The sequence below is a fragment of the Ostrea edulis genome, chromosome 4 (assembly GCF_947568905.1).
Source record: "Ostrea edulis chromosome 4, xbOstEdul1.1, whole genome shotgun sequence".
Classification (NCBI taxonomy): domain Eukaryota; kingdom Metazoa; phylum Mollusca; class Bivalvia; order Ostreida; family Ostreidae; genus Ostrea; species Ostrea edulis.
In genome coordinates this window covers 69851014-69878264 of record NC_079167.1, presented here as the reverse complement: position 1 = coordinate 69878264, position 27251 = coordinate 69851014, and the positions used below count along the sequence as shown (strand labels likewise).

Below are 27251 nucleotides of genomic sequence, written 5' to 3'. Positions count from 1 at the left end.
TACTACTTTAAATATTACCGGCCCCTATTAAATTTGAATCCGCGCCATCATTTCACAACCTTATCCACAGTTTCGTATTTCAATTTCTTAACTGTAGTATTGATTCCTCGTAACTTGTCAGCTATTGTCGTTGCTTATTCATTTATGTTTATATAGAAATATATCATGACAGATACTTATCATACAATTTCCGATTTTAATTTTTAAATAAATTACAAATTGCGGCTCCTCACGTTGTTGAGTTAGCCAAACAAATAACTATGGCGGACAGTGCAAGCGAGCTAGAGAGTGATACAAGCTCTATTGACGGTGGTCCCACACTCAAACCACCGTCACCAGCTGCCGTTGAGCAGCTTCAGAAGAGGATTGAGTCTCTTCAACAAGAAAATAGGGTTCTAAAGATTGAACTGGAAACTTACAAGTTAAAATGCAAGACCTTGCAAGAAGAGAAGAAAGAACTTCAAAAAGCCAGTGTAAATATTGTGAGTATATATTTTATTTTTCATGTAATTTTTCATTTCTGTATACAGTTAAAGTAAAATGGGTTAATGATTTTAAAGTTTTTCATGTTGTCATGGCGTGGTGTTACCGTTCAGAGCTATATTACGCAAGATGAATACATAATGAGTCATGTGGCATTGGTCATCGAGGCTGACATGGCCACAGATTGAGTTCCTGTTAGTGTGGAACGGGTTGATTAGTACCCTGACAGTATATTGTCATTGTCAGAGAACTTACTAGTGACGATTTTTTAACCGAAAATGTTACTATTGAATGATCTGTCATCATTTTGTGGATTCTTTTGTTTTGCAGAGCATGTTTTTTTCTTCTACTTCACATCACCAGTTCTTTGGTTATTTCTAGTTTGCCTGAGCTTAAAGTTCAGTGGGTTTCCACTGTACACCCAGTTAGCTTTTCTTTATCTAAAACATGGTTTTTGTGTCTGTATGTTTGTCTTCTGTAAATTTTGTGAACATTTTCATCTTCCCTGAAACTACTGTACAGGGCTTGAAGCTAACTTTTTATGTCATCAGTCCAGCCGGACTGATGGGTGGGTGGGTGTAATGTCCTGATAATTGTAATGACCTGATTGACCTGATGGGTTATAAAGTAATATTATTAAGGAAGTAAACGTTGTATTGAAATAATTTTTGTTTCTTATATCTTGTTTTATCATTCTTTATGATATTAGAAAAGAAGAAATTACAAGAATTTATTTTAATACCCTTTTTATCGCATTTAGCAAAAGCGAAGGGTGTAATGTCCTGATAATTAGTGTAATGTCCTGATGAAGTATTTTACCAATCTGAGCTGTAATGTTAAGGGTATATATTTATTTTTTGTAGTCATTATTTTGTATGAATAGTTATATTTAATATGTTGTAAAACATAATTATTAAATATTGTTTAAACGAGTATTATAACGAGTTTTCTTCCGCGGTGGTGTAATGTCCTGATGAAGAATGACCTGATGAGATTTTCTGCGGTGTAATGTCCTGATGAAGATTGACCTGATAAGACGTGTCGTATAGTTTTATTACTTTAACAAGTTGATTTGAAAGTTATATGAAAGAAGTAGTATTTATATATTGATTATTTCTAAAGTTTTCATAAAGATTATTTTAATTTCGGCATTTTGAAAGGAGTATATTTGCTATTCCAAAAATTGGTATATTGAAATTATTTGTTTGTGCGTCGCATGCAATATTTTAGGTCATACTTTTCATTTATTATTTCTAACGTTTATCTGTTTATCTTAATTATTTATTCATTCATCCAATCCTGGGCTATGTTGGGCATACAAAATTCAAGAAGTAAAAAAATCAAGATAAGTACACAATCACAACAATATATGTTATGACATACACATGTACGATGCATGACAATATAAGATATATATAATTTACGAATTATACCAGAGTTATACATGTTTTTATCGTATGAACAGTGTTTATTATTATTCAAGTTCTTCTTTTGAAAATATTAATGAAAAATTACCAAGTAAAACGTTGTAATATTATACAAATCTTGCTTCATATTCGATAATCTTGATATTTGAATTCGATAATCTTGATATTTATATGCGGAAATTTTGATTTATATTTGACAATCTTGTTCAATTTTTCAAATATAAATAACAAGATTATCGAATATAAATCAAGATATGTATAAATTTGCAATATTAACTGCAATTTGTTATCTGTATTTGACGTGATAGTTTAAATTATTTTTTATGTTACCGAATTCTTTACTACCATTCATACTTTAACTTCAGCGATTAAAGATGTGCCTTTAATATTCTGAAAATTAATTGCTAAATTGAAATTAATTTGTTTTTACATCGCGGTATTTCAGCCTTGAAGTCGAAATAAGCCTGCTGAGGTATACGGTAGTTACTCACAATTACCAAATTATTTAGCTTGCGTCACTTAAATTGGACTATCGGGAGTGGATACTTTATTTTCCTTTATCAACTTCTCCAAATTATAAGTATGCAAAATCATTGGATGCCAATTCTGTATGGTTCCAATTTGGAAACCCATGCATAATAAAATAGCTTTTGTTTAATTTCATTCTACACACAAGCAGAAATTGAAACATTATTTTTTAAAAAGTTTTGTTGACCTCTTGCATGTTTTTGGTCAATGTTTTTTCCAGCTACATGAACATATGAATGTACACATTTATTTGGTATAATTCAGGAAACAAATGTTTTGTCCAATGTTTCATTTCGCTCAGTACTATCATTATCTATATTATGCAATCAAAATATCATTATTATAACATTAAACAAATCTATCCTTTAATTTGAATTTATCAATAATACTCATAACAGTTTTCATCAGGTCATTCCAATACCAGGTCATTACACCTCTGCAAATTTAAAATAACAAATAACCATCGTTAATTTATAAATCTTCGATTTTTTTTTAAAAATATCATTTCAAAAAATTAATGTTTGTGAAAATATTCAATATAAAAACAAATAACGCTGAAAGAAGCTTTGTCTACTATAAAAACAGCACATCAGGACATTACTCTATAACCCTCTATCGTGTCATCAGGTCATTCCGATATCAGGACATTACACCCTAGGTTTAGTTGAAATCTAAAATAATAAAAAATAACTGGGTATTATTAAAAACAATAATTGAATATCATAAGATATATACCAACTCATATACATAAATGATTTGGGTGAATAAAACATCATAGAAATATATCATTTTTGTAGAAATGTCCCATCAGGACATTACACTAAATATCAGGTCATTACACCCCTCGGGTTTGAAAATTATGAATTATAATGCATTAAGACGCGAATAATTTTTTAAAATCATTATCATATGAAAGAAAGGTGTATATTTAATCAGAACAAATCTTAAAATATCATCTTTTTGATATATACTTCAGCGGAGATTGAATTATACCCCATCAGGTCAATCAGGTCATTACACTTATCAGGTCATTACACCGACCCCTGATGGGGTATAATTTCAACCAGTCCGCAGAAAATTTACCAGTCCAACAGATTTTTCCAGAAATAATTAAACATTTCATTAAGGTTATTAAAATGAAATTTAACTCAATATGTCTCTGACAATATTGTAACACTTATGTGAGATTCATGTTTATTAATGGTTATTAATCGGGTTCGTCTGATATAGAAGCATGCCAAATGTGTATATAAAATTTCATAAATATATTTTCCAAAATGATGCTTTAGAAAATTAACCCGTCCCATCAGACTGACTAAAACAAATGTCGGTCAGTCCGCCAGACTTTTAACCAGTCACAGACTGACGGGCATATGTTAATTTCGAGCCCTGCTGTACAGGTCAATTTTAACCTGTTAATTCAGTAGATAGTGCCTATGAGAAAAACTGTTTGAATCACAAGTCATAACCCTGCATTTTGGAAGGGTCAAAGTCCTATGAATGCTCATCATTGGAACTGCTACAAATGTATGATTAAAGATTTAGAATTTGTACCTGAGGTTGTATTTAATTTGTAGATTTATTCGAATATTCTATGCACAACTTATTTGACAACACATAAACTAGAAAGGCGGCTTATTTTAAAGCATTGAGAGTACAGGTATGGAAATACTTTGGGGAAAGAAAACCTAAGAGAAAAAAAAAAAAAAACCACAAGTTGTAAAATATAGTTTTAAAGTCTTTATTTAATTTATGAAAAGAATTATTACAGGATATAGGTTTTCTGAGACCAATTATGATTATTATTGAAGAATATAAATTAAGGTTTGTTTTTTCTTCTTCTCAAATTGCGAATTTATATTTGTTTGCTAAAAATTATTATTTATAGTACAATTATCAAATTTAAGTTTGGAGTTTTATCTTTAGAGGGGCATGGACACAATTTTTGATTTATTTAATTTGACAGATTTTAAAAAAAAAATAGAATAAAAAGTATTTATAAATAAGTGGATTAGAAATGTTTTTTACACTGGATATACTTTGTATTTAGTACATAAAATTTGGCTCCAAAAATCATGTGTGTCAACACGTTTGTCATATATAGCCAGGAAACCGTGTGTGGAGGTGATAACATCAAAGATTTCTAGAATGTATGTTAGAAGCATTCAACATTTTGATGCATGTTAATAATAAATCAGTTTAGAGAGCAATCAGAAATAAGAAAGAATAGAAAATTTTCATAGTAAAAGCTTTTTTCCCACCGAAGTCGTCAACTGATAGTTGAGTCAAGTTGTATGTAAACATATTAAACAGGGCTAGTGCCTTGTTTTGAAAATGAAAAGTGTAGATGTTTCAGTTTTTGAAATCAGGTTTTACACAAATAAAATACTATCATATCATTATTCATTAATCAGATATCTAAAAAAAAAAAATTGTTGTCAAATCGTGCCCATACCCTTTTAAATCATTGTTTTGGTACTGAGACCCAGACTTAGAATTAATTAAACAATATTTTATTATGTATGAAACATAAATGGATTAGGCAGCAGGCTTGCAGCATATATAAGCCTTCTCCAATAAGGTACAAGGTGATTACATGTATGTATAATGATGAGCAAAAATCAGGAGCTCAGTTTTCCGTGGCCATCATTCATAACGACCTTGACCTTCAGACTTAGAATTAGGGGGAAAATAAGTGATAAAATTACAGATTTGGAAAATGGAAGAACCACAAGACTGTAAAATATCGTAATTTTATTCAAGTAGTTTCGTGTAGTGTATATTCAAGTTAATCTATACAGTGACTCCTGTTACCACAATAGGCCATCATACAGTGACACTGAGAGGACTACCAGAATTTCCTCAGACCCACAATCAGGCAGTCACTGATACCGATTTCCTTTAAAAACAGTAATCCTAGCATTAGACTTAGCTGTTTCTACAGTTTAATTCTTCACTGTCACATATCTGAATACATGTACTGTTTTATCTAGAATATTCAATCTTTAGTTGCAGTTACAAAATAGTGTTGTTAGTTTGCTTGTTAAATTATGGTGAATCGTAACTGGTACTTCTTTCTTTTATATGAACAACAATCTGGGCAGAAAGATTGATGCACATTGTATGATGTTCACTTGTTCAACTATCAAACATGCCAAATAACGCATACCAATAGATATCAGATTTTACATTCAGAAATTTTTTATGTCTCCAAGACTAATTAAGGCTCGGGAATGGGGTGCGGGTTACTTTCAGACTATATAATAATTACCTCCTAATTTGTATATTTGTCTTTTTGTGTATCTGCAACTTTAAACCATTTACCATGCAGACAGAGTCGTTATACATGTACATGGTAAACTGAAAGTTTCACTAACACATCTTGTTGGACCAGACTTGGGGAGTTTGTATATATAGTACTTTCAGTATTGGGACTGAGGCTGAATTTTGGTCTAGGATCAGCCCAAAATGAAACATCATTGAAATCTGTTTTTATAGTCAAGCCAGTGTACACACATATATATCTTTGATGTCATGATATCAGGTAAATGTGATATTCCATTGAAACATCCCATGTTATAGAATGGTTCAATGCTTAGAAATTATGCTTTGAAACAACTTAACTTTCACAGACACTGATAAAACAAAACAGATACTTGTGTATGTAATCATTAAATGTACATTATGTATTGAGTCTCGTGTTGCTGCATCTGATTATTCCTATTTCAGATAAACAAGATATGTCTATGTGGTAAACTTTCACTTAATATATATATTTTTTATTTTATCCCATAGGCAAATATTAACAAATCCATGCCCTGTCTTCCACATCAGTGTCAGCATGTGGATATTTAACATCATTAAGTGTAGATGAGGGAGAAATATTTTATCCAACTTTACATAAAACTGCGTCTTTCTATGCCAAATTAAGTATGCTTTAAATCACATGTTTATCACTCAGTATGATCGGATGAACGTGAATTATTTGCATTTATAAAAGCAGATATTGATTCTTTTCAAAAACCAACGATCAGAATACTGGCTGCAAAGGACATAAATGTTTTAAGGTCATATGTGATGTTTCTTAATAATATATAATTTACTTGCATTATATCTTAATTGTTCTTACAAAAAAAATTAGGGTATAGTACCATGCAGGTCTGTTTTAGATATCTGAGTTTAGCATATTCTGATCATGTTGTTCCTGGTTTTTGCAAGTAAAACTGAAGTGTCAACTCTTTGATATGTATTAAACAGAAGGTTGTATGACATTAATCATGTTAATATAAGTTGTCTGGTTATTTTAGCAAACTCGAAGAGAAAAATCTCTGACTTAATATCTCACATCAAATGGGGAGCAGCTTGCATTACTAGTTATGTCAAAAATATAGTTAAATTATTACAGTATAAACTTATTAAAAACTATTTTCGAAAGCATATACAACCATGCAGAGTCTTCATATCGAGGAGATGAAAAAATTGTTTCACTATGAAGATTATATTCCTGTATTTCTCCTTGACACCATTTTAAAGTTGATAATTTGTGATCAATTTGCGTAATCCAACTGATGCATAAATGCATTTTGAAAATATTATTTTTTCCCCTTGTGATATGTACTGTGAAGCAAAAGATCATGATATACCAATAGAACAGCACATTTTCATTACATACACAAGTAATTTGGACAAATGTCATAAAATGATCGAGATAGCTAGCTGAAACTTAATAATTTTAAGATAAAATGGAACTAAAGATTTTTTTAGAGTCATTTACTTGTAGCTCATTCACTGCTATTATAGGTGCGATGGATTCAAGGCTGGGTTTAAGGGTCAAAATTTGTCATGGGGCCAAAGAGGGAAAAGATCTTTAAATTTAGAAATCTTCCTGTAACGAACAGCAGTGCTAAAGTGACTCGGGTGAGGTTTTTTTCCCATGGACCTCTTGTTAGGCATGTGATCGTACTCTCACAGTTCTGCAGCTACATGTATCTTTTAAAAACTTTTTTGGTAAGGGGTCACATAAACACTTTTTTTTAAGCGCCTCAGTCTAATAATTAACGAACATGACAGATAATTTAATGTTGAGAAATATATATGTCACATTATACCAATTCACCAGTATGTTGAGACACCCTTAGCTGCTGTATATAAATGTACATGTGTGTAACAGGAAAGGGAAAAGACTGTGTGGACCAGATTATTGTGACATATATAGAACTAAGAAAACTAAGAATATCATTTAAGGACATACACACATAGTCATATTAAATGGTTCAAAATACTTAAGATTTGTAGTTGAGGAAATATTGGGAAATAATAGGTATATGTTTTATTTGTCTAGACTGGAAATAATCAGATGATTGTCTGCCTTTTTTGAATATTGATCAGTGTTAGATTGACTGGAAGTGTGGAGGCTGTGTGGGATTTCAATTCACCAAGGCTCTCTTAAACATCATCACTTAAAAAGGTCAAAAACTATCTCCCAAAATATTCCCTTTTCAGTGCTTTTTCTCAATGTATTTTAAACAGTAAATGCAGCATATTTTGTAAATATTTCATCTTTTTTTTATTTCCACTCCCAGACGTGTTAGTTAATATAAGGATTCAGAAAGCTGCTGAAGTGTGGTGGCTATAAAGTAATCAAGAAAGGGATTTTGAGAATATATAGAGACGATCATGAGATGGTTTTTTTTTTACATGGCCACTGACTGATTTTATGCATACATTCCTGTAGTAATCAAATAACTCCACAGTTAAAAGCAGGAGAGATCAAACTGATTCAGATTGCATGATTTGTAGAGCTGTTTTTGAATATAAGCTATTGCATGCATAGTGAGAAATGAATTTAGACTGATAATAATGAAAAGATGAGATATTATACGTCAAATGAATAAGTAGAAAAACATCAATCATAAAAAGAACATGTTAACTTAAAGGAAGTTGTACATATGTTAATGACAAGTGCCAACAACAGCTATTTTTGAAAAACATTTAAGTAGAAATTCCTTGAAATTTTTATTTTTGGGGACACAATTTAGGGTCTATTATTAGGGTATTTCAGTCATCTGGAAATCAGATATCAATGGATTCAGACCCTTCAGGCAACAAAATTAAGGGAAAATACTTGCTAAATACAAGTTTAAAATTGAAATTGCAAGTAAAATATCACAAGTGGTCGCAGTTATTAGTGAGTGAAAAAAAACCCCAATCTTGTCCCGTATTTCCTTGGCTGTACTTTGCTGTTTACAATAATTTCGTCTTTTGCACAGAAACGCTTTACTGAATGATTATAAACGTATTGAAAAAGTATACGTGGATTGAATAAATAACTAAGGTCATGCATGGTCATCTCAGTCAGTGATATCAAAATGCATGGTCATCTCAGTCAGTGATATCAAAATGCATGGTCATCTCAGTCAGTGATATCAAAATGCATGATCATCTCAGTCAATGATATCAAAATGCATGGTCATCTCAGTCAATGATATCAAAGTACTTCAAGCGTACTTCGGGTGTCTCAGAGACGTCTAATTTAAATAACATTATAACAACATGATGATCTTGTCTGTATTTACACGAATGTGTTAGTATCACTGCTTCAAGCAGTGTCCTGCTGTCCGGTATCTATAGTCAAACACTTTTCAGTTGTTTGTAGTGCGTTTTTCAACTGTTTTTTTTTTTTTTTTTTTAAAATGAAATCTCCAAATGTTTTTATTATATATTTTGAATTGATGCTATCAGTCTTCAACATTTCAAACCACATGATACTGTAAATAGGTGGTTACTAGATCTCTGGACAGTGAGTACACTGCTTCCACATGTACCCTATGACCCTCACCATGCATCAATGAATTCATAAAATGGTAAATGAAAGAACTTTAAATCTTATTTTTATTATTGCACTCTATTTTCATATATTTTGATATAGAGAAACATGCTTGTTTTCTTAAATTCCTGTAAAAAAAAAAAAAAAAAAAAAAAAAGCAGTCGATCGAAAAATGCTAGTAAAAGCTCAATTTTGCTAGTTGGAAAATAATCCACTAGCTAAAATTTTCTAGAAGTGAAAAAAGTGAATTTTGATCCCTGCCCTTAATAATCACCTGTGTGAGATATGACTCGATCCCCCTGTGTCCGTATGGGAGGGGATTTTCTGTCTTCCACTGCTATGACATAATTGATTATGACATCATGCATATTCTATGATTAAATCATTTGTATTGCATGTGCATTGTTTTCCTCAAATTTTGATTTGATATAGCTTTCTAAGAGACAGCATGGACACTTTAGGGGTACTTTTGTTTTAAGAACGCATCTTGTTTTATACTGCTGCTGAACATGAGAATTTACCTTAGATATGCAGAAAAGAAAAATTAATATAGATTTAGTTGTAGCCCTTGGGCTAGTAATACCTTTGATTAGTACTCAGGTGACCGACAACACCTTTGTGACTCTTGTTGTATTAAAGTTCATATGACATAATTTTTATTTAGCAAGCAAGAGCTGAGCAAGAGGAGGAATTCATAAGTAACACCCTTCTGAAGAAAATCCAGGCACTGAAAAAGGAAAAAGAGGCCCTGGCTATGAATTACGAACAAGAGGAAGAGTTTCTAACCAACGACCTCTCAAGAAAATTGCATCAGGTTTGTGTTTTGACTAGATCCCAGCTGTAAATCTGTATAGACAGTTGTTCATGTGTGCGTGCAACACAATCATTAGTTTTATGTGAATAACATTTATTAATGTCTAGAGTGGTTATTGAATTTCTAATGTAATACAACATATAATATTATCTTATTCCATGTGTCAGTTTAATCCATCCCATCATTTATCAGGAGGTCAATGAACTTTACAGTTCAATTGATCCTAAATGTGATGTGATGAATGCTTTAGAGGTAGAGATACATTGACTTTGGATTAAATCAGTCTTGTGACTGCATGGGGTCATTGGTTGCACTAGAAGGTTGTTCAATGTTGCAATAATGACAAAACAGCTTGTTATTGAAGAAAGAAAACTGTGTACCAGTGATGTAAAAGTTGGAACACATTATTTCTATTCTTATAGTGGTTCTCATGATATGCTAGATACCCAAAATAGTTTTTTATTTATATACTTGATTCATTTATTAGTTTGTATTGCATTCTTTATTGAAACATGGTGGCATCTTAGAGACAAGCTTTGTTCACTCTGTGTTTTCAACTGGTTTACATAACCACATGTAACCAAGCTCATGAATTCTCTCTCTCACACACACACACACACACACACACACACACACACACACACACACACACACACACACACACACACACACACACACACACACACACACACAGACTAGTTATACATGCTGAATGAGTAAAACAAATTGTTTTTATTTAGTTGAGACAAGAAAAAGTAGAACTAGAGCAAACTCTGGAGAAGGAACAGGAGTATCAGGTGAACAAGCTGATGAGGAAGATTGAAAAACTGGAACGGGAGACACTGACCAAGCAGAGCACCTTGGAACAGGTGAAAAACTCCTCTCATTTGGATCCCCACCTCTCATAGTTTATGTCCTGAAATTTGGATCCCCACCTCTCATAGATCACATCCTGAATTAAATGGGGATCCCCAACCCCTTATAGATCACATGAAAACAAAACATCATTGCATCACCAATTTCTAAAATTCGAATAATGTATTATATTCTCAAATGATTGGGTCTTGTGCATAGTTTCAACTGTCAGGACTGGTGCATTCCCAGCTTTATAATTAATTGAAGGGGAAAGTTTTGACATTTACATTCCTGTAACTGAAATGAAGAATGTATTGGGATCAACATGCCTGTAGACATGATTTTGTCCAGACATAATCTGAGAGACAAGCATGTGGATTATCTGAAAATTTGTACACTCTTTATTCATTACATAATAATGTGCACCTGCTATTTACATCATGATTGGACAATTTTTCTTTATTTCACTTGTGTTTTTGCAGCTTTATGAAGTAAACCATTTTGATTTAAATTTGTAACAAACATGGAATTCTCACAGAAATGACTGCATAAGTTTAGAAGAGTGATTAGTGAAATCGTCGTCTGTTTGCAGTGATTTTTTTGGGGTACCATATCTATGGGAATGGTACCCATTCGATTAGGAAAAATAGAAATTGAGAATCTTTTTCATTAACAAAGGGCATTTATTTCAAATTGGGAATGGTACCATTTAACCGTATCAGTTCTATAAGGAAATGAAATGCTGGTTTGTCTGTCTGTGGTTATGATTTTGTCTAGACATTTTCTAAGAGACTTTAAACTAGTTCATGGATTTTCGTGAATATTTGGACATTCTTATGGAGGTCAAAGGAATTTAGTGTATCCTGTGACGTGTAATCAGGTGAAACACAGATAATATGGAAACTCATGTTTTTCTGGTCATCGGCTGTTCAACTACATTTCAAATATGCTGTACTAAGGATGAGTCAATAATGGGAAAGGGGGTTAGTAGGACAGGCACCTGAACTAAATTTGTTATAATTTCTGTGTTTCTGGTCTGTAGTTTTTTTGAAATAGGAAGAAAATGTATATCAACAAAGGAAAAACACCCACTACCTTTCTCATATATTGCTGGAAGTTGATTGGTTGTTTGGAATAAATGACATTGATTATGAGCTAGTCTGGGGAATCTTACTTTGTTATGGGGGGACACTATAAAATCCTGTTCTGCATAATAAACATTGGTGTATGTGCTAAGCAGAGGTTATGATATCCTAACAAAATATATATACCTAGCAGTTAATGACTTGTGGATGACCCCTTTTGTCTTTAGGTCAAAAGGTTAAAATGTCAAATTACCAGAAATTGTTTGATAATGATACCTCAAATACTATTTAAGATTCAGCTATAAATTATTTAATAAGAGTTTCTTTCACAAAAGATTCCATTATCAATTTGAGATCCAAGGTCAAGGTAATAGATGACATAAATTATATGGGTGATTTCGCTTATATGGTTCAGCACTTACATCTAGCGAATCTTTGTTAAACATTTCCCAATTCTTAAACACACAAAACAAATATATACAACTTGAAGACAGGTAATGAATTCGTTTAAATTGCTTTTTGGATTTAAAGCTGTATCTTGCACAAAACAATCTGAGGAAACCAAACATATGTTCTAGAGTGCTCAAACTATATAGACCGACATGTCGCTCCTCCATGTGTGAGTTGGCGTCCCAGTGTGCGAATTTAACCATGGACCGATAGACAATGTCTATAGAAAACCGAGTCGGTCTATAACAATCGAAATAACTATAGACCGACTTGTCTGTAGGAATTCTGAGTAAAAAAATATGATTCCCGCCACTTATTAAACATATACCAGTTTATATGTATTACGCTGATGTTTCTGTTCACCCCTTAGCTGTAATAAAACTCGAATCAGGTTATTCCATTTTCAACGGGGGGGGATCAATTTGATATTTACTTCAAAATACGCCATTTTTGTGCAAATTTTCTTCTTTTGAACGGTTAAAATATCTGGAAGGTTCATGCCCTGGAATCAAACGGAAAGCGGTCAGTACAACAAGTTCCAGCAAGGCTAAAGTCGCAGAATATTATGAGAAAACAAAACCTAGTAGAAGTGACTTTTTAAAATAGATAAAGAATCAGACAGTGAAACTGAAAAATTGTCCGGAAGGTGAAGCGTCTGGATTAATGGCGTCCGGATTACCGAGGCTCCACTGTACATAACATTATTTTGTTTTACGCTCAATGTCCTACATTTATTAGATATACACTGTATATGTTAATGAAAGTAAAACATTGAAGTTTGTAAAAGTTAAATGAGAGAAAGCTTTCATATGTGACGTCACAGTCGAATGACGCAAAAACATAACATCAAACATAAACATTTTGTAACGTATTTCAAAACAAAAAGGTAAACATCAAGTGAAATGCAAAATGGCATTTAGGATGGAAATATTTCTCTTCTCAATTGTTATTTTTGACCGTTAATGTTGACGCTGATGTTAATGATTAACGATCCTGCATATTTTCAATTATTTTTAATAGAACTTTCTCGCTTGTGCCAATAGAAGTTATCTTCCTTCACGTGACCAGCCCTCGACCAATGAAATTGACTGTATTATTCTGAAGGATAATAATACCTGTACACATTGTCTAACAAGGTTAATACCTGTACACATTGTCTAACAAGGTTAATACCTGTACAAATTGTCTGACAGGGTTAATACCTGTACACATTGTCTAACAAGGTTAATACCTGTACACATTGTCTAACAGGGTTAATACTTGTACACATTGTATAACAGGGTTAATACCTGTACACATTGTCTAACAAGGTTAATACCTGTACACATTGTCTAACAGGGTTAATACCTGTACACATTGTCTAACAGGGTTAATACCTATACACATTGTCTAACAGAGTTAATACCTGTACACATTGTCTAACAAGGTTAATACCTGTACACATTGTCTAACAGGGTTAATACTTGTACACATTGTATAACAGGGTTAATACCTGTACACATTGTCTAACAAGGTTAATAGCTGTACACATTGTCTAACAAGGTTAATACCTGTACACATTGTCTAACAAGGTTAATACCTGTACACATTGTCTAAACAGGGTTAATACCTGTACACATTGTATAACAAGGTTAATACCTGTACACATTGTATAACATGGTTAATACCTGTACACATTGTCTAAACAGGGTTAATACCTGTACACATTGTCTAACAAGGTTAATACCTGTACACATTGTCTAACAAGGTTAATACCTGTACACATTGTCTAACAAGGTTAATACCTGTACACATTGTCTAAACAGATCACTTCAGTTGGAAAGAAAACTCAAAAGTAGAAATAGTAACCCTGAATCTACTCTCTTGCTTTGCAAGTAAGATTTTTTTCGTTGACCCTGGGAATGGATTCTGATAATGGGATATTAAAATAGAAAATACTGTTGCACTTCATCCAGACATTTTTATTGATGCGCAAAGAGGTTAATCAATATCAAATGGCACTTTGACAAGGTTTTTATACCCACACTGTTCAAATAAGTAGGCGTCGGTGTGCATTTTCCCACTGATAGAGTGGAGGGGTGTGGCAAATTTTATTTCAACAATGGAGCATTCGTATCTCTAAGGGTACACTTGTGGTTGGGTTTTACAACAGGAAATGTTCATGTTAACGAGGGTTTTTGTTTGTATTCATGTCATTGTAAATGTACATACTCTTTGAGAGAATCGTATTGTCAGAAAGTTAATAATAGATTTACAATGCATGTAAAATAAACAATCAATATTAAACTCAGAAGTAAAAGTATGATAACAAATGAGATTTGCAGGTGTTTTTTATAGGCTTTATATGATTGGTTGTTTGCCATACTAATTAAAAAAATGATGAATGATTGTTATGAAATTTAATATTTGTGTGAATTAACATTGTTGAAATTCAATCTCAGAAATAAAGCACAGGTGTGCAATATCAATAATTGAATTTTGGTCACAACATTTATCATTTGATATAGCAAAAAAATTTGATGCTTGAAACATTGATTAATTTCTCTTCGTTATCAGTTGAGAAGAGAAAAAGTGGAGCTGGAAAACGCTCTGGAACAAGAGCAGGAATCTCTGGTTAATCGACTCTGGAAGCGTATGGATAAACTAGAAACGGAGAAAAGGTGACCTTAAACTTTAGTGAACCACACTAAACCTAATGCTCTGTTATTTTGCTCAGATGAAAGAGTGACATATTTATAGTGGTGTATGATTAGTGCAGTTTTTATATAACATGTATATTTTAAGAGGTAAAGAGGGTGATGTTTTTTTTGCCTGACAATTTTTGAGTGGCAGTACTGTCATGGATTATGCTTTGTTCCATTGCTTCTTAATTTTCAATATTCATGTGTAGGTTGTTACAAGAGAAGCTAGATCAACCCGTTACTGGGCCCCCCTCCCCCCGGGACATCAACAATGGGGACACGGCTCAAAACATCACTGACCACATTGCCAAACTACGCAAGGAAGTGGTCAATCTTAAGTCCATGCTCCGGGCTGCACAGTTAGAACGTGAGTATTGAATTTCTTCATTCATATCATGTTTCAATTCATTGATAGTCAATATAATCAACCGCTGAATACAATCATGGTCATTGTACACAACAGATGCTTTAGGGTCATGAAAAAAATGTGATATTTGAGGAATGATAAGAAAAATTTGCTTTGTTAATTCTGATGTATAGGTCATAATTAACATGAAATTGTAAACTTATTTTTCTCACATTAATAAAATCATTACATCCCAGTACAAGTACAGCCAGCCCTAGGCTACCAGTTTGGATTTCATGATGGAGAGGCATTTCTTTTATAGATGAAGAAAAAATGGCACAATATGCACAGGAAGAGAAACACATAAGGGAAGAAAATTTAAGATTGCAGAGGAAATTGCAGCTTGAGATGGAGAGGAGGGAGAACTTGTGTCGGCACTTGTCTGAAAGTGAATCCAGCTTAGAGATGGATGATGAGAGGTAGTAGTGACAATTGAATAAAGAGGTGTTTAAACACCTCTGAAGGAGGATTTTGTGCAATAATTACAATAATGAATTGATTTACTTTTCGAAAAATTTTGGAGCATATAGTCGCTGTCATACTTCCAAGCTCATATCTCCTAAACCTTTCACAAAGTTCCTTGAGACCAAGACTTGTGGACCAAGTCTCTCAAGGTCATTTAAGAAAGGTTTAGGTCACCCAAAACATAAAAATGTCCTTATTTCAACAAATACCTTATAAAAGTAAAAGATTCCTTATTTCTACAGTTTTTGAACAGGTATTGCTTGTATATCACTATCACACAAATAAGTAACAGATAAATGGCTCTCAGATATCTGTAATTGCATGGATATGATGTCCGTAATGTCCTCTTCTTAAACTTAACTAGTGAAATTCACGACCCATGGATGGGGGGGGGGGGGATGTCAGAATAATTCATATGCTTCAAAATAGGAATTATATGCATATTTTTAAATTTCATAAAGATGTGCACAAATGACTCCATATTGAGACTTAAATGCAAATATAAGACACCCTGTATGGGCTATGCGTTGGCTATGATACTCAGGTGATCATTAATACCTGTGGACCTCTTGTTTTTCATGCAATTGTCAAATAAATAACTCAAAAAACTCTGATTGCTTCATACACTAATCAGGTCATAAGGACACTACGTTTTCTAAACATGGAGTTTAATTTAAGAAAATAGGCATGTGTTATATTTTTGGGGCCTCCGTGGCCGAGTGGTTAGAGCATCACGCTCAAAATCACACTACCTCTCCCCTCTGTTGGTGCGGGTTCGAATCCTCCTCGCGCCGATAAGTGAGAAAGTTTCCCAGTTTACTTTCGGAAGGTCGGTGGTCTCTTCCCAGGTACATTGTATCTGGGTTCTCTCTTCCACCAATGAAAAACTGGGTGCTACCAGATAACTGAAAAATTGTCGAGTGTGGCGGAAAACATCAATCAATCAATCATACAGATGTGTTAAGTTTTGTTTTGAATTTTTCAGACATTTTTGAAAATGCTTTGAATTTTTCAGGCATTTTAATGAAATGGCGAAACACCAGGACCCGGGTCACAGTGCCAGACCCCGCACAGTATCCAGTCCCATTCCTTATGCTTCCCCGAACACGTCACGGCCACTATCACCAGGTAAGTCAAATGTTAACCTCACTTGTGACAGGTTTTTTTTATGCTCATCAGAAATGGGTCAAATGGTATAGTGCAGTGAGTTGTTCCGTCTGTCTGCACCTTGTACTAATGAGGCTAACACCATTAAACTTGGTATGCATGTTTCCAATCATTAGAAGTTTTCGAGGTCAAATTTGCATGGTAATTTTTGTTGGCTAAAAACAAGCTTGATAGGCTAGGATAGCTAAACTTGTCAGCACCTTGTAGGTCAGATAAAAACAGTTCAAATAAGGCTAAGATAACTAAACCCGATATACATATTTAACCATCATAGAAAACGTGTATTAAAGAATGGTACAGTGTTTCTGTCTGTTTGTCCATCCATCAACGTCTTATGGAAAGGATAGAAAGAGCACTAATGAAATTAGGATAATAAAACCTGGTACACTTGTTCCCAAGCTACTTCTCAAGGTCAAGGTCCTTCTTTCATGTGTAATCAAGAAGGGAAAACAGTACTGATAAGGCTAGGATCATTAATAACTTTGCGTATAGGTCCCCATGTTGTTCATGTCAAGTATATTAAAGTCTCCTGAATGAAGTTTGGACCCTTATTGTTTTTTGCTCAGCTTTAAGCTCACCTGAGCTGAAATTTCAAGTGAGCTTTTGTCCATGTCTGTAAACTTTTTATATTTTTTACTTCCTCTCCAGAACCACTGGGCCAATTTCAACCAAACTTGGCAGAAAGCATTCTTGGGTGAAGGGCTTTCAAGTTTTTCCAAATGATGGGAGATAATCACAAAAATACAAAAATAGGGTTGGGTTATGGAAAAAAAATTCCTCTCAAGAACCATTGGGCTAGAAGAGCTGAAATCTACATGAAAGCTTCCTGACATAGTGTAGATTCAAATATATGAAAACCATGTCCCCTGGGGTATGTTGGGGCCACAATAGGGGATCAAAGTTTTACATGCAATTCTTTGTGCCTGTTTTGGAATACATTGATTGTTAGAAACTATATTTGTTTTTAACTTATTGAAAAATTTAGAATTTTCATGGTTATGAAGGAGAATTACGAAATTAAAAAGAAAAACTGGGGTCGCAATGCTTGTTACTGAGATAAAGTGTTTTAAAAATGACCTTTTTGCACTTAAAATTTATTCAATTAAACTTAATTTGTCTGTTGGTGTTAACACAACATAAGCAACACAAATCAATCATTACATAAAATAGATACATAATCATGTCTTCTTGCATTACAGATTTAAAAAAAATAATTAAAACTAGTAATGGAAATATATGATGACCTTTTTGATCTTGATATACGAAAAACTTCATGATATCAAAATTGAGAGCTTAAATGGACATATTAGGAGTAATGTCAATTTCTAAAATTTTACATGGTTTTCAAGGTCTGGTCTTTTCGCTTGACTCGGTCGTCTCCATCCTATTTTTCAAGGAATTTATGTGTCGCACACGTTGTGACTTTGCACCTTTTTCTTTTTCACATGTCTGCTTCTCGCATATATTCCGATGTGTGTCATATTTTTTACATTAGTTACCATTTCCGCAGCAGTGTTTCATAAAGTTAGTAAAAATAATTTGGCATATAAAATAGTTTGAGAGATCAAGTGTACTTAGATTTACATGAAAATGCTTGGGAAAATTAAACATTCCTAGCATTGCCGTTAATATTTACCCAAAAGTATCGATCTTCATATGGGGTGGTGGGGGGTGTATTTTTTGCAAACGGTGATCAATTATGAAAGCACCAGAGTAGTTCATACGTTTCCCAAGCAAGATTCAGAGAAATGTGTGTCCAGTTCTAGTTTCACACTACTATAATAAATACCAACAAACGATCATCATCTAACACTTGCACCGAGTCATTGTTTATGCACAATTGACTTTCTTTTTGTAAATGCCTAGATGCAAATTGCATATACAGTATGTAGGAGCGGCTATTTCGGTGACTTTCATGTATAGGCTATACTATAAAAATTACTATGGCGTATACTATATATATAATATATAATGCATATGAAAAGGGAGACTTGTAATTAATATCAAATAGAAATAAAAATTATCATTTGACAAGAATTAAATCAACAGATTTACACATGACACTTGGCAGCAGAAACAAATTACGACAAAATATGATATTTTCCTCATGATACAACGTCGTGACGTACTTTTTTATTTTGATGTCATATAGTGTGTCTGTACAGCTTTGTGATTTTTCTTGGGAAGCTTTAACTATGCTGCATCCGGTTCTAAATTCATAATAAATTCGCAACCATCATGTGATCACCGTTCCGCTTATCCTTAAGACTTTTCAAAAAACTTTATGGTTCATTGTATTGTAAGTACTCCATAAGAGAATGGTCGGATATCACCCAATATACTTGTTCTTTGACCCTGATGGAGTGATTGGATCTTACACAAAAATCTTGTTATTGCCACTCTTCTTTAACTATAAAAGATCAAACCTTTGCTGAACCATAAATTTAGGTCATTGACACATTGAATAAAAGGATTCGATGGCCTTTAATGCCTTTTATATTTCACGATAGTTACATAAAACTTGAGAAAGATTTGTCGTTAGGACAACACGCAACTTCAGAGATATCAGCTCTTCTGTGATAGTGGTACGATCAGTATTCTGTTGAACGCTTGGATGGGTACAAGGTGTATACATATACTATAGACTAGCTATGTTAATATGGATTAAAGTAACGAAAGTGTAAATTTTGTTTATATCCGCCGTTGGCATACATTAAACTGACCGTATCAAGAATAATATTTGTTTGAATTAAGCCATTAAATTAGATATGAAATTATTTTTATTTCCTCTTCTGTACGAGTGATATTTTAATAAAAAAAAAATGGTGATTATCGATTTTTGTTTGAGCTATATTATTATCAAATACTAGTACACTTACTAATATTATGTGTCCCTGCAGTTTGAGTGGTTTAATCGGCCTTTAGGCAATATATCAAGGCAGCGATAAGCATTTGTACCCACCGCGTGTGGACGATAGTATGTTTTTCGTCTCACTGTGTGTAAGAGTTCCACAAAGGGAAAGAACTATTGAGCAACTCGGAAATTGCGTGGTCCAATTGGAATTGGATCATTGACCTTTGATCTTGAAAAAATGAACAAAGGTCAAGGTAATAAAAAATTACACTTTTTACACTCTTTCCTTGATAAAATACCTTTGAAATATGATATGCATAAGTATTGCCTGCTTAAATGATTTCAATATATTTCATTACAACTCTGAACTTTGACCCTCTACTAATTACAGTGACTTGGGATAAGAAGATTGCTAAGTACTCTTATTTAAGCGAAAGTCCTAGAAGCAGGAAACATTCAGTATTGAATTCACATTAAAGCATTTTTTCAGTGAGAGGTTGACCGAAGGGATCTGATGACACTTAAAACTAGTTATTGCCCCTGAAAGTCTCCAGTGTTGGTGTTTAAGCCTGTAGATTTTACATTAGTATGTTTAGAGTAATGGGACCACTTGCATAAGGCCCAACAACCTTTGATCTTTAAAAGGAGGTCAAGGTCATCATCGTAATGATATTTTCCCCATTTTCAAAGTGTCTTAGAATATTTTCAAACACCATGTATGGTATTTGATCCTTTATGGGCCTTTAGATCCATTTTGACACAAGTTACCTCCCTTTCTATGCTCTACAATGTTTTAACTTGAATATCCTTGATGTCATCAAGGATAATCATCTAGGGTTTTCAACTTCTTGTTCTGAAGTCTTTGGCCTTGAATTTGAGGTCAAGGTCATTCATAGATTTTTTCATACAAATTCAGCATTTTCAATGTTTAGATGAATGTCGAAGTCATCTCTTTGAATTAACTTTCAGGGTTTTGCAAGAGGAGTGTAAGTCTATAAACAATATGCAGTTTGTTTACTTTGCAGAAAGTGTACTTGTAAATTTTCTTGGGGGGGGGGGGGGGGGGGGTAGAGATTCAATCAGTAAATTCAGTTTGGAATCTTTCATAACAGCACTTTGTTACAATAATTACTTGTTTGAAAATCATTTTTCTTCTCAAGTTATTCTTTATTAGAGTGAAATCTTTCTTGAATTTGATATTCAACATAGCCAGTGGCAAAAGATCACTGTTTATTTGACCAAAGAATGGTTTATTTGGATGTTAATGCTTTCTTTGATGACTACTGCATTACAGAATAGATTGTAGGGGTGTATTTTGATGACTACTGCATTACAGAATAGATTGTAGGGGTGTATTTTGATGACTACTGCATTACAGAATAGATTGTAGGGGTGTATTTTGATGACTGCTGCATTACAGAATAGATTGTAGGGGTGTATTTTGATGACTGCTGCATTACAGAATAGATTGTAGGGGTGTGTTTTGATGACTACTGCATTACAGAATAGATTGTAGGGGTGTATTTTGATGACTGCTGCATTACAGAATAGATTGTAGGGGTGTGTTTTGATGACTGCTGCATTACAGAATAGATTGTAGGGGTGTATTTTGATGACTACTGCATTACAGAATAGATTGTAGGGGTGTATTTTGATGACTACTGCATTACAGAATAGATTGTAGGGGTGTGTTTTGATGACTACTGCATTACAGAATAGATTGTAGGGGTGTATTTTGCAGTGCGAATGTTACTCTTGTTCAGATACCATTGTCATATAATCTCAAGCATTACAAAGAAGCAAGCTAAACAAAAGCACAATGTATTCCTACCCATTAAACACTGGTATCATTAGTGACGTAGTCATTTATTGACCAGGTACAGAATGATACCAGTTTAGTAAAATTCATACCTGGCAAGATGAAGCCCTAGTTTGTAAATTTCATACTTGGTAAGGCGAAGCCCTGGTTTGTAAATTTCATACCTGGCGAGGCGAAGCCCTAATTTGTAAATTTCATACTTGGCAAGGCAAGCACTAGTTAGTAAATTTCAAACCAGGCGAGGCGAAGCACTAGTTTGTAAATTTCACACCTGGCGAGGCGAAACCCTAGTTTCTAAATATACCTGGCCAGGTGTAGCCTTAGTTAGTAAATTTGATACCTGGCCAGGTGAAGATGAAGTTGACAAGTGAACATATATTTTTATACCCCCCGCAACAAGTTGTGGGGGGGGGGGGGGGGTATACTGGAATCGGGTTGTCCGTCTGTCTGTCCGTCCGTCCGTCCGTCTGTAGACGCAATGGTTTCCGGACTCTAAAGCGTTATCCTTTCCACCTACAGTCACCATATCATACATATGGACTACCCATGGGATGAAGATGTTCCCTATTGATTTTGGGGTCAAAAGGTCAAAGGTCATGTGCACTGGACATCAAAGTAGCAATATGGTTTCCGGGCTCTAAAGCATTATCCTTTCCACCTACAGTCACCATATCATACATATGGACTACCCATGGGATGAAGATGTTCCCTATTGATTTTGGGGTCAAAAGGTCAAAGGTCCAGCGCACTGGACATCGAAGTAGCAATATGGTTTCCGGGCTCTAAAGCGTTATCCTTTCCACCTACAGTCACCATATCATACATATGGACTACCCATGGGATGAAGATGTTCCCTATTGATTTTGGGGTCAAAAGGTCAAAGGTCAAGCGCACTGGACATCGAAGTAGCAATGTGGTTTCCGGGCTCTAAAGCGTTATCCTTTCCACCTACAGTCACCATATCACACATATGGACTACCCATGGGATGAAGATGTTCCCTATCGATTTTGGGGTCAAAAGGTCAAAGGTCACGTGCACTGGACATCGAAGTAGCAATATGGTTCGGTTTGTCATGCCATTTGTTTTTTACACTCAGAAAAGAGGTAGTTTATACCTATTACCAACACCCTTTGGGAGATTGGGGTAAGCGGGGGGTATTCTTAGTGAGCATTGCTCACAGTACCTCTTGTTTTGTCTACATTTCAGTGGTAACTCACGATGTCACAATAGGCACTAGTGATAGGGTACAAGTATTCTCATGACATCATAGTGGGTGTTGAAGGTGTACTGAATTTGTAGTGACAAGGTATAAGTAATACCCTGTCTTCATGTCACTGGTGTAAAGCAATCATTAGCCAGCATTTCATCAACAAACTATTAGGGGTGGGGTAAAGTCAGTGACACTGCTCATCTGTGGTGTATATAACCATAGTAGACAGCTTTTTGTTCTGTATGGGAAATTTAGCCTGTGGTAAAGGTCTATTGGAAACTTAAGTAAAATAATTCATGTACTGGTTGATAGAACTCCAAGGAATCCATGCTTCTAACAGATAGTTAAACTGAACTTCCTTGAATGGAGTAAGTTATATTTTATTTCAATCTGGACCAGGTGATTATTTTTACCTTGCATGTGATTTCCGGTAGAATTTCAACATAAAGACAACTGTGGGTGTTTTAAGTGAAGCACCAGTACTTGAAAGTGATTATTTTTCTTTTGTAATTTTAGGAATGAATTATCCAGCATTCAGCCCTCCAAGCCCGATGCGGAGAAGTTTGGGTGGAGGAACGTCACCTTTCCATCCGCCCTCTCACCTGCCGGGAACCTCCCCTCCAGTTCATGGTCACATGGCCATGCAGACAGGCTGCAATCATCCACAGGTACTCTAGATTACAGATATATTCCTAATAATCTTGAATAAATTTTTACTCAAGTAGGCATTCAGAAAGTAAGACAACTCAATCCTTGATTTTCTTGTGCATAAATGTAATTATAGCATACTATTCAAAAGGTATGAAGTACTGTTTGAAAAGTTGAATACACAGTATATATTTGAATATACAGTATTTATTTGAATATTGAATCATTCCATACAGAAGCAAAGGCCAAGCTCAGAAAAATTTGCAAGACCAAGTAGTTTTCCAGACCGCAGTGATAAGACATGAGCAGCTGCCTGTGCTGATGACGCCATTTGTCATGTAGAACAGTTCACGGTGCTAAGGCTCGGTAATGCCATGGATACCACAAGACTCCAGAGGAATTTTGCAAACTCCATCCTGTCTGGATCTTTGATTTTTTTTGATTGGTGCATTCTTGTTATTGCCATCAATATTTCAGCTTGTTAGTTGTTTATACAGTGTTCTGGATCATTCCATTTCGTGGGTTATTAGGGGGGTATCTTTTGTCTTGTATTTACATGGAGCTTGAAATACTGCAATGAAGATATCTAGTCGTTTTTAACTCTTTAAAAAGCTGAATCCATCTACGTTTAGGATTTGTGGTAGTTTATTTATGAATTTGTTAATTCTTAACAGTGTGTGTTAAACAAGGTTTTTTTTTTTGTTCATTCCTCACTGAAAATTAACAGCTTATGCTTTGGTTAGCTTGCATTTAACCATTTGTATTATTTTTTTTAATATTTAATGACTTTGGTCTATGGTATGTCTCATGAAAGTGATTGCTGTTCTGTTGTACAAGTACACCAAGGATAAGATAAGGAGAGTTACATTTCCTACATGTACTGTACATCCTGCATCTGGATACATAGTGAAGATGAAAACTAGGTATGCTTCACAGGTGTAGAAAGCCAAGTGGTCTTATTTAGTGAATGTGAGAGAATATGTAAAATAGCTAGGAAATAATTTACATATTGTGATGCGTTACATTACATGGCAGCTTTATGTTGTTTTATTTAGTAGTATCCCCCCCCCCCTTCCAATTCATTTGCTTCTTGCGTATTTTGTAGGGCATTAATTAGCTTAAGTTGCGGTATACCAAGTTGTTTTTTGCTTATACAAAGGAAAACCTGTTGTGTGTATGCAATAAAAGAGGCCTAGCTGCTACATGTATTTTGACAAGGAAACCGAGTTACATGTACATGTATATCTCTGAGAAGAGTATGACATCTTTATTGGAATAGAAAAAAAATCTGGGAGGAAATCATTCATTTTAAATTGTACTGGGTCATATTACATTTAGTGTATTGAAAAAGCTAAATCAATGAACATTCAAAATAATTTTAATATGCCTTGAAATACATTTTAAGTGTAATTTTCAGGTGTTTTTTTTTTTTTATGTACAGTAAATTGTACTGATCTACATTACGGAATGTCTGAATAAGCTGGAATTGCTCTCTGTTCCTTCAATACTACTATCTTAAATTGGATTTTGAATAGCAACGTACACTGTACTGCTGTATTTCTGCAATTTTTTCTTTATTTTTGGAAGTGTGTGCAATGAGAATAGTAAATATTGGAACATTTGATTTCACTGTTGTCATTCCTTTTCACTACCGTATATGTTATGTTGTGTTTTTTGTTGTTGTTTTTTTTTGTTTTTGTTAGAGTGTATTATTTGCAGGCAACATTTAGTATTGATTTGTGAATTCCCTTATATAAAAGATACTCAAGACGCAACACGTTATTATTGCTGATAGTTAGAAAAAATCTGTAGTATTTTTTAATAGTGACTGTTTTGTTATGAGAAGAGAATGATTGAAATGGAAACATGCAGTTTGTTAGAGAATGTCAGATGGAAACAACAACTTGCTGTCATCTTTAAGTTTAAATACCAGTTTAATATTTATGAAGTGATGTAATAATGTTCGTGTATTAGTTGTTTTTTTTTACTGCAGATTTAATGAGGGCAAGGGGTTTTAATTTGGGTCTATTTTTTGTCTTTCAGTACTTGGTATAAGTATGGAATCTTAACATTAAACATTTCTATGGCTTAAGGATCTCCATGGCTAAGGTTTTCAATTTCAAATGTCAAGGTCACTTGATGAGAAATGATTTGCAGGTTATCTTAAATACTAGACAAGATTACCCCCAATTGATTTTGAGGTGTAAAGGTCAAAGCCATTGGCTTATATAACAAAACGGTCTCTGGATGATATTTTAATTTATTGATTAGTAAAAAGCACAATTTAAAAAATCTGACTTTAAGCAGGGAACTTAAAACTACTGTAATTTTTTTTTCAACTTGTAAATATATTTGGTGTATTATTTGAGAGGGAAATGAAAGGTTTGACACACAATTTTGATCTACAGAAATGTTATTTTGCAAGTGAAAAATTTTGCTGATCCATGCTTTGGATAAATTTCAACTTGAACATTGTATGAAAGCAAAATTTATACGTGTATCAGGCTGTGTGTGAACTTATTTTAGCATACTTTGGACAGCCGGAGCTGATGCACTGTTTGGTATAATCATGATTTAGCACTTCTATGTACAAGAATGGATAATTAGACAATTTCTTATTCTGGCACAAGAAATAGAGAGTTTTGCTTCCCTGCCAAAGCCACTAAAATAAATGCACACACAGCATAATGTATATTTAATTCATGTTGCTGATGCAAATGATTTCTTGATAATTTTCAGTTTTCGTCATCGCAGTTTTTTAATACAGAGTGGGTAAATGTACTACTTTCTAACAGGTACCATCATGGTTTGTTTTTATTGTAAAAACAAAATTAAACGAAAATAGGAAACTGAATTTTATTTTAACTACGTGTATGTCGACCACTTAATGTAATTGTAACAAATGACACCAGTCCCTGCTTCTTCCATTGTAATGCGTTTCATATAACCACACACTTTCATGTCTGTATATCAATGTTAGTTTGACAGCGACTTTACTTTGTCTTAAATATTAATTCTGAATGTCCTTGGATTGTTTCTCTATAAATGCTCCTAGTCAGGAAGTTAATAACACAAAATATCAGCTGCTCATACCAGGAAATGGCACTGGGTGTGCCAGAAGGGAAAACATTCTGTTTAAGGACTGTTCATATGTTTGTTGTTAATTGTGACACATATGTGCTATTAATTCTTTTAATGTTGGACATTTTTGCAAAATTGTGATACATTAGTAAGCGTGAATGCATTTACTACATGAGATATGCTGCTTTGTGTATTTATATACATGAGAATAAATGTTTTTCAGCTGCATTTCCGTTTCAGTTTTAATGCTTGAAAAGAAAAGATGGGTGTATTGCTTTGGTTCATTTGTCCAGTTTAAAAAAATTAGTTCTAATAAAGGGGCATGGACCCAATTTTAGCTGAAAATTTTCAAATTTTATTTTTCCATTTTTAAATACGAGACTTATTATGGTACAGCAATATCTGTACGTCCCTTCAGGGTTTTCTTTTTGCCCCCCCACTGCAATGTGGA

The 27251-nt window shown here is 33.8% G+C and overlaps 1 protein-coding gene across 1 annotated transcript; it reads left to right on the top strand.

Annotated features, from left to right (window-relative positions):
* Positions 1-204: 204 nt before the first annotated feature.
* On the top strand, positions 205-27028 carry LOC125671931 (coiled-coil domain-containing protein 6-like). Its single transcript, XM_048907917.2, has 9 exons — positions 205-482; positions 9929-10078; positions 10819-10947; positions 15025-15128; positions 15359-15516; positions 15818-15974; positions 17036-17148; positions 23588-23739; positions 23956-27028. The coding sequence occupies exons 1-9, from the start codon at positions 261-263 to the stop codon at positions 24022-24024; spliced, it is 1254 nt and encodes a 417-aa protein (XP_048763874.1). The 5' UTR covers positions 205-260; the 3' UTR covers positions 24025-27028.
* Positions 27029-27251: the final 223 nt, after the last annotated feature.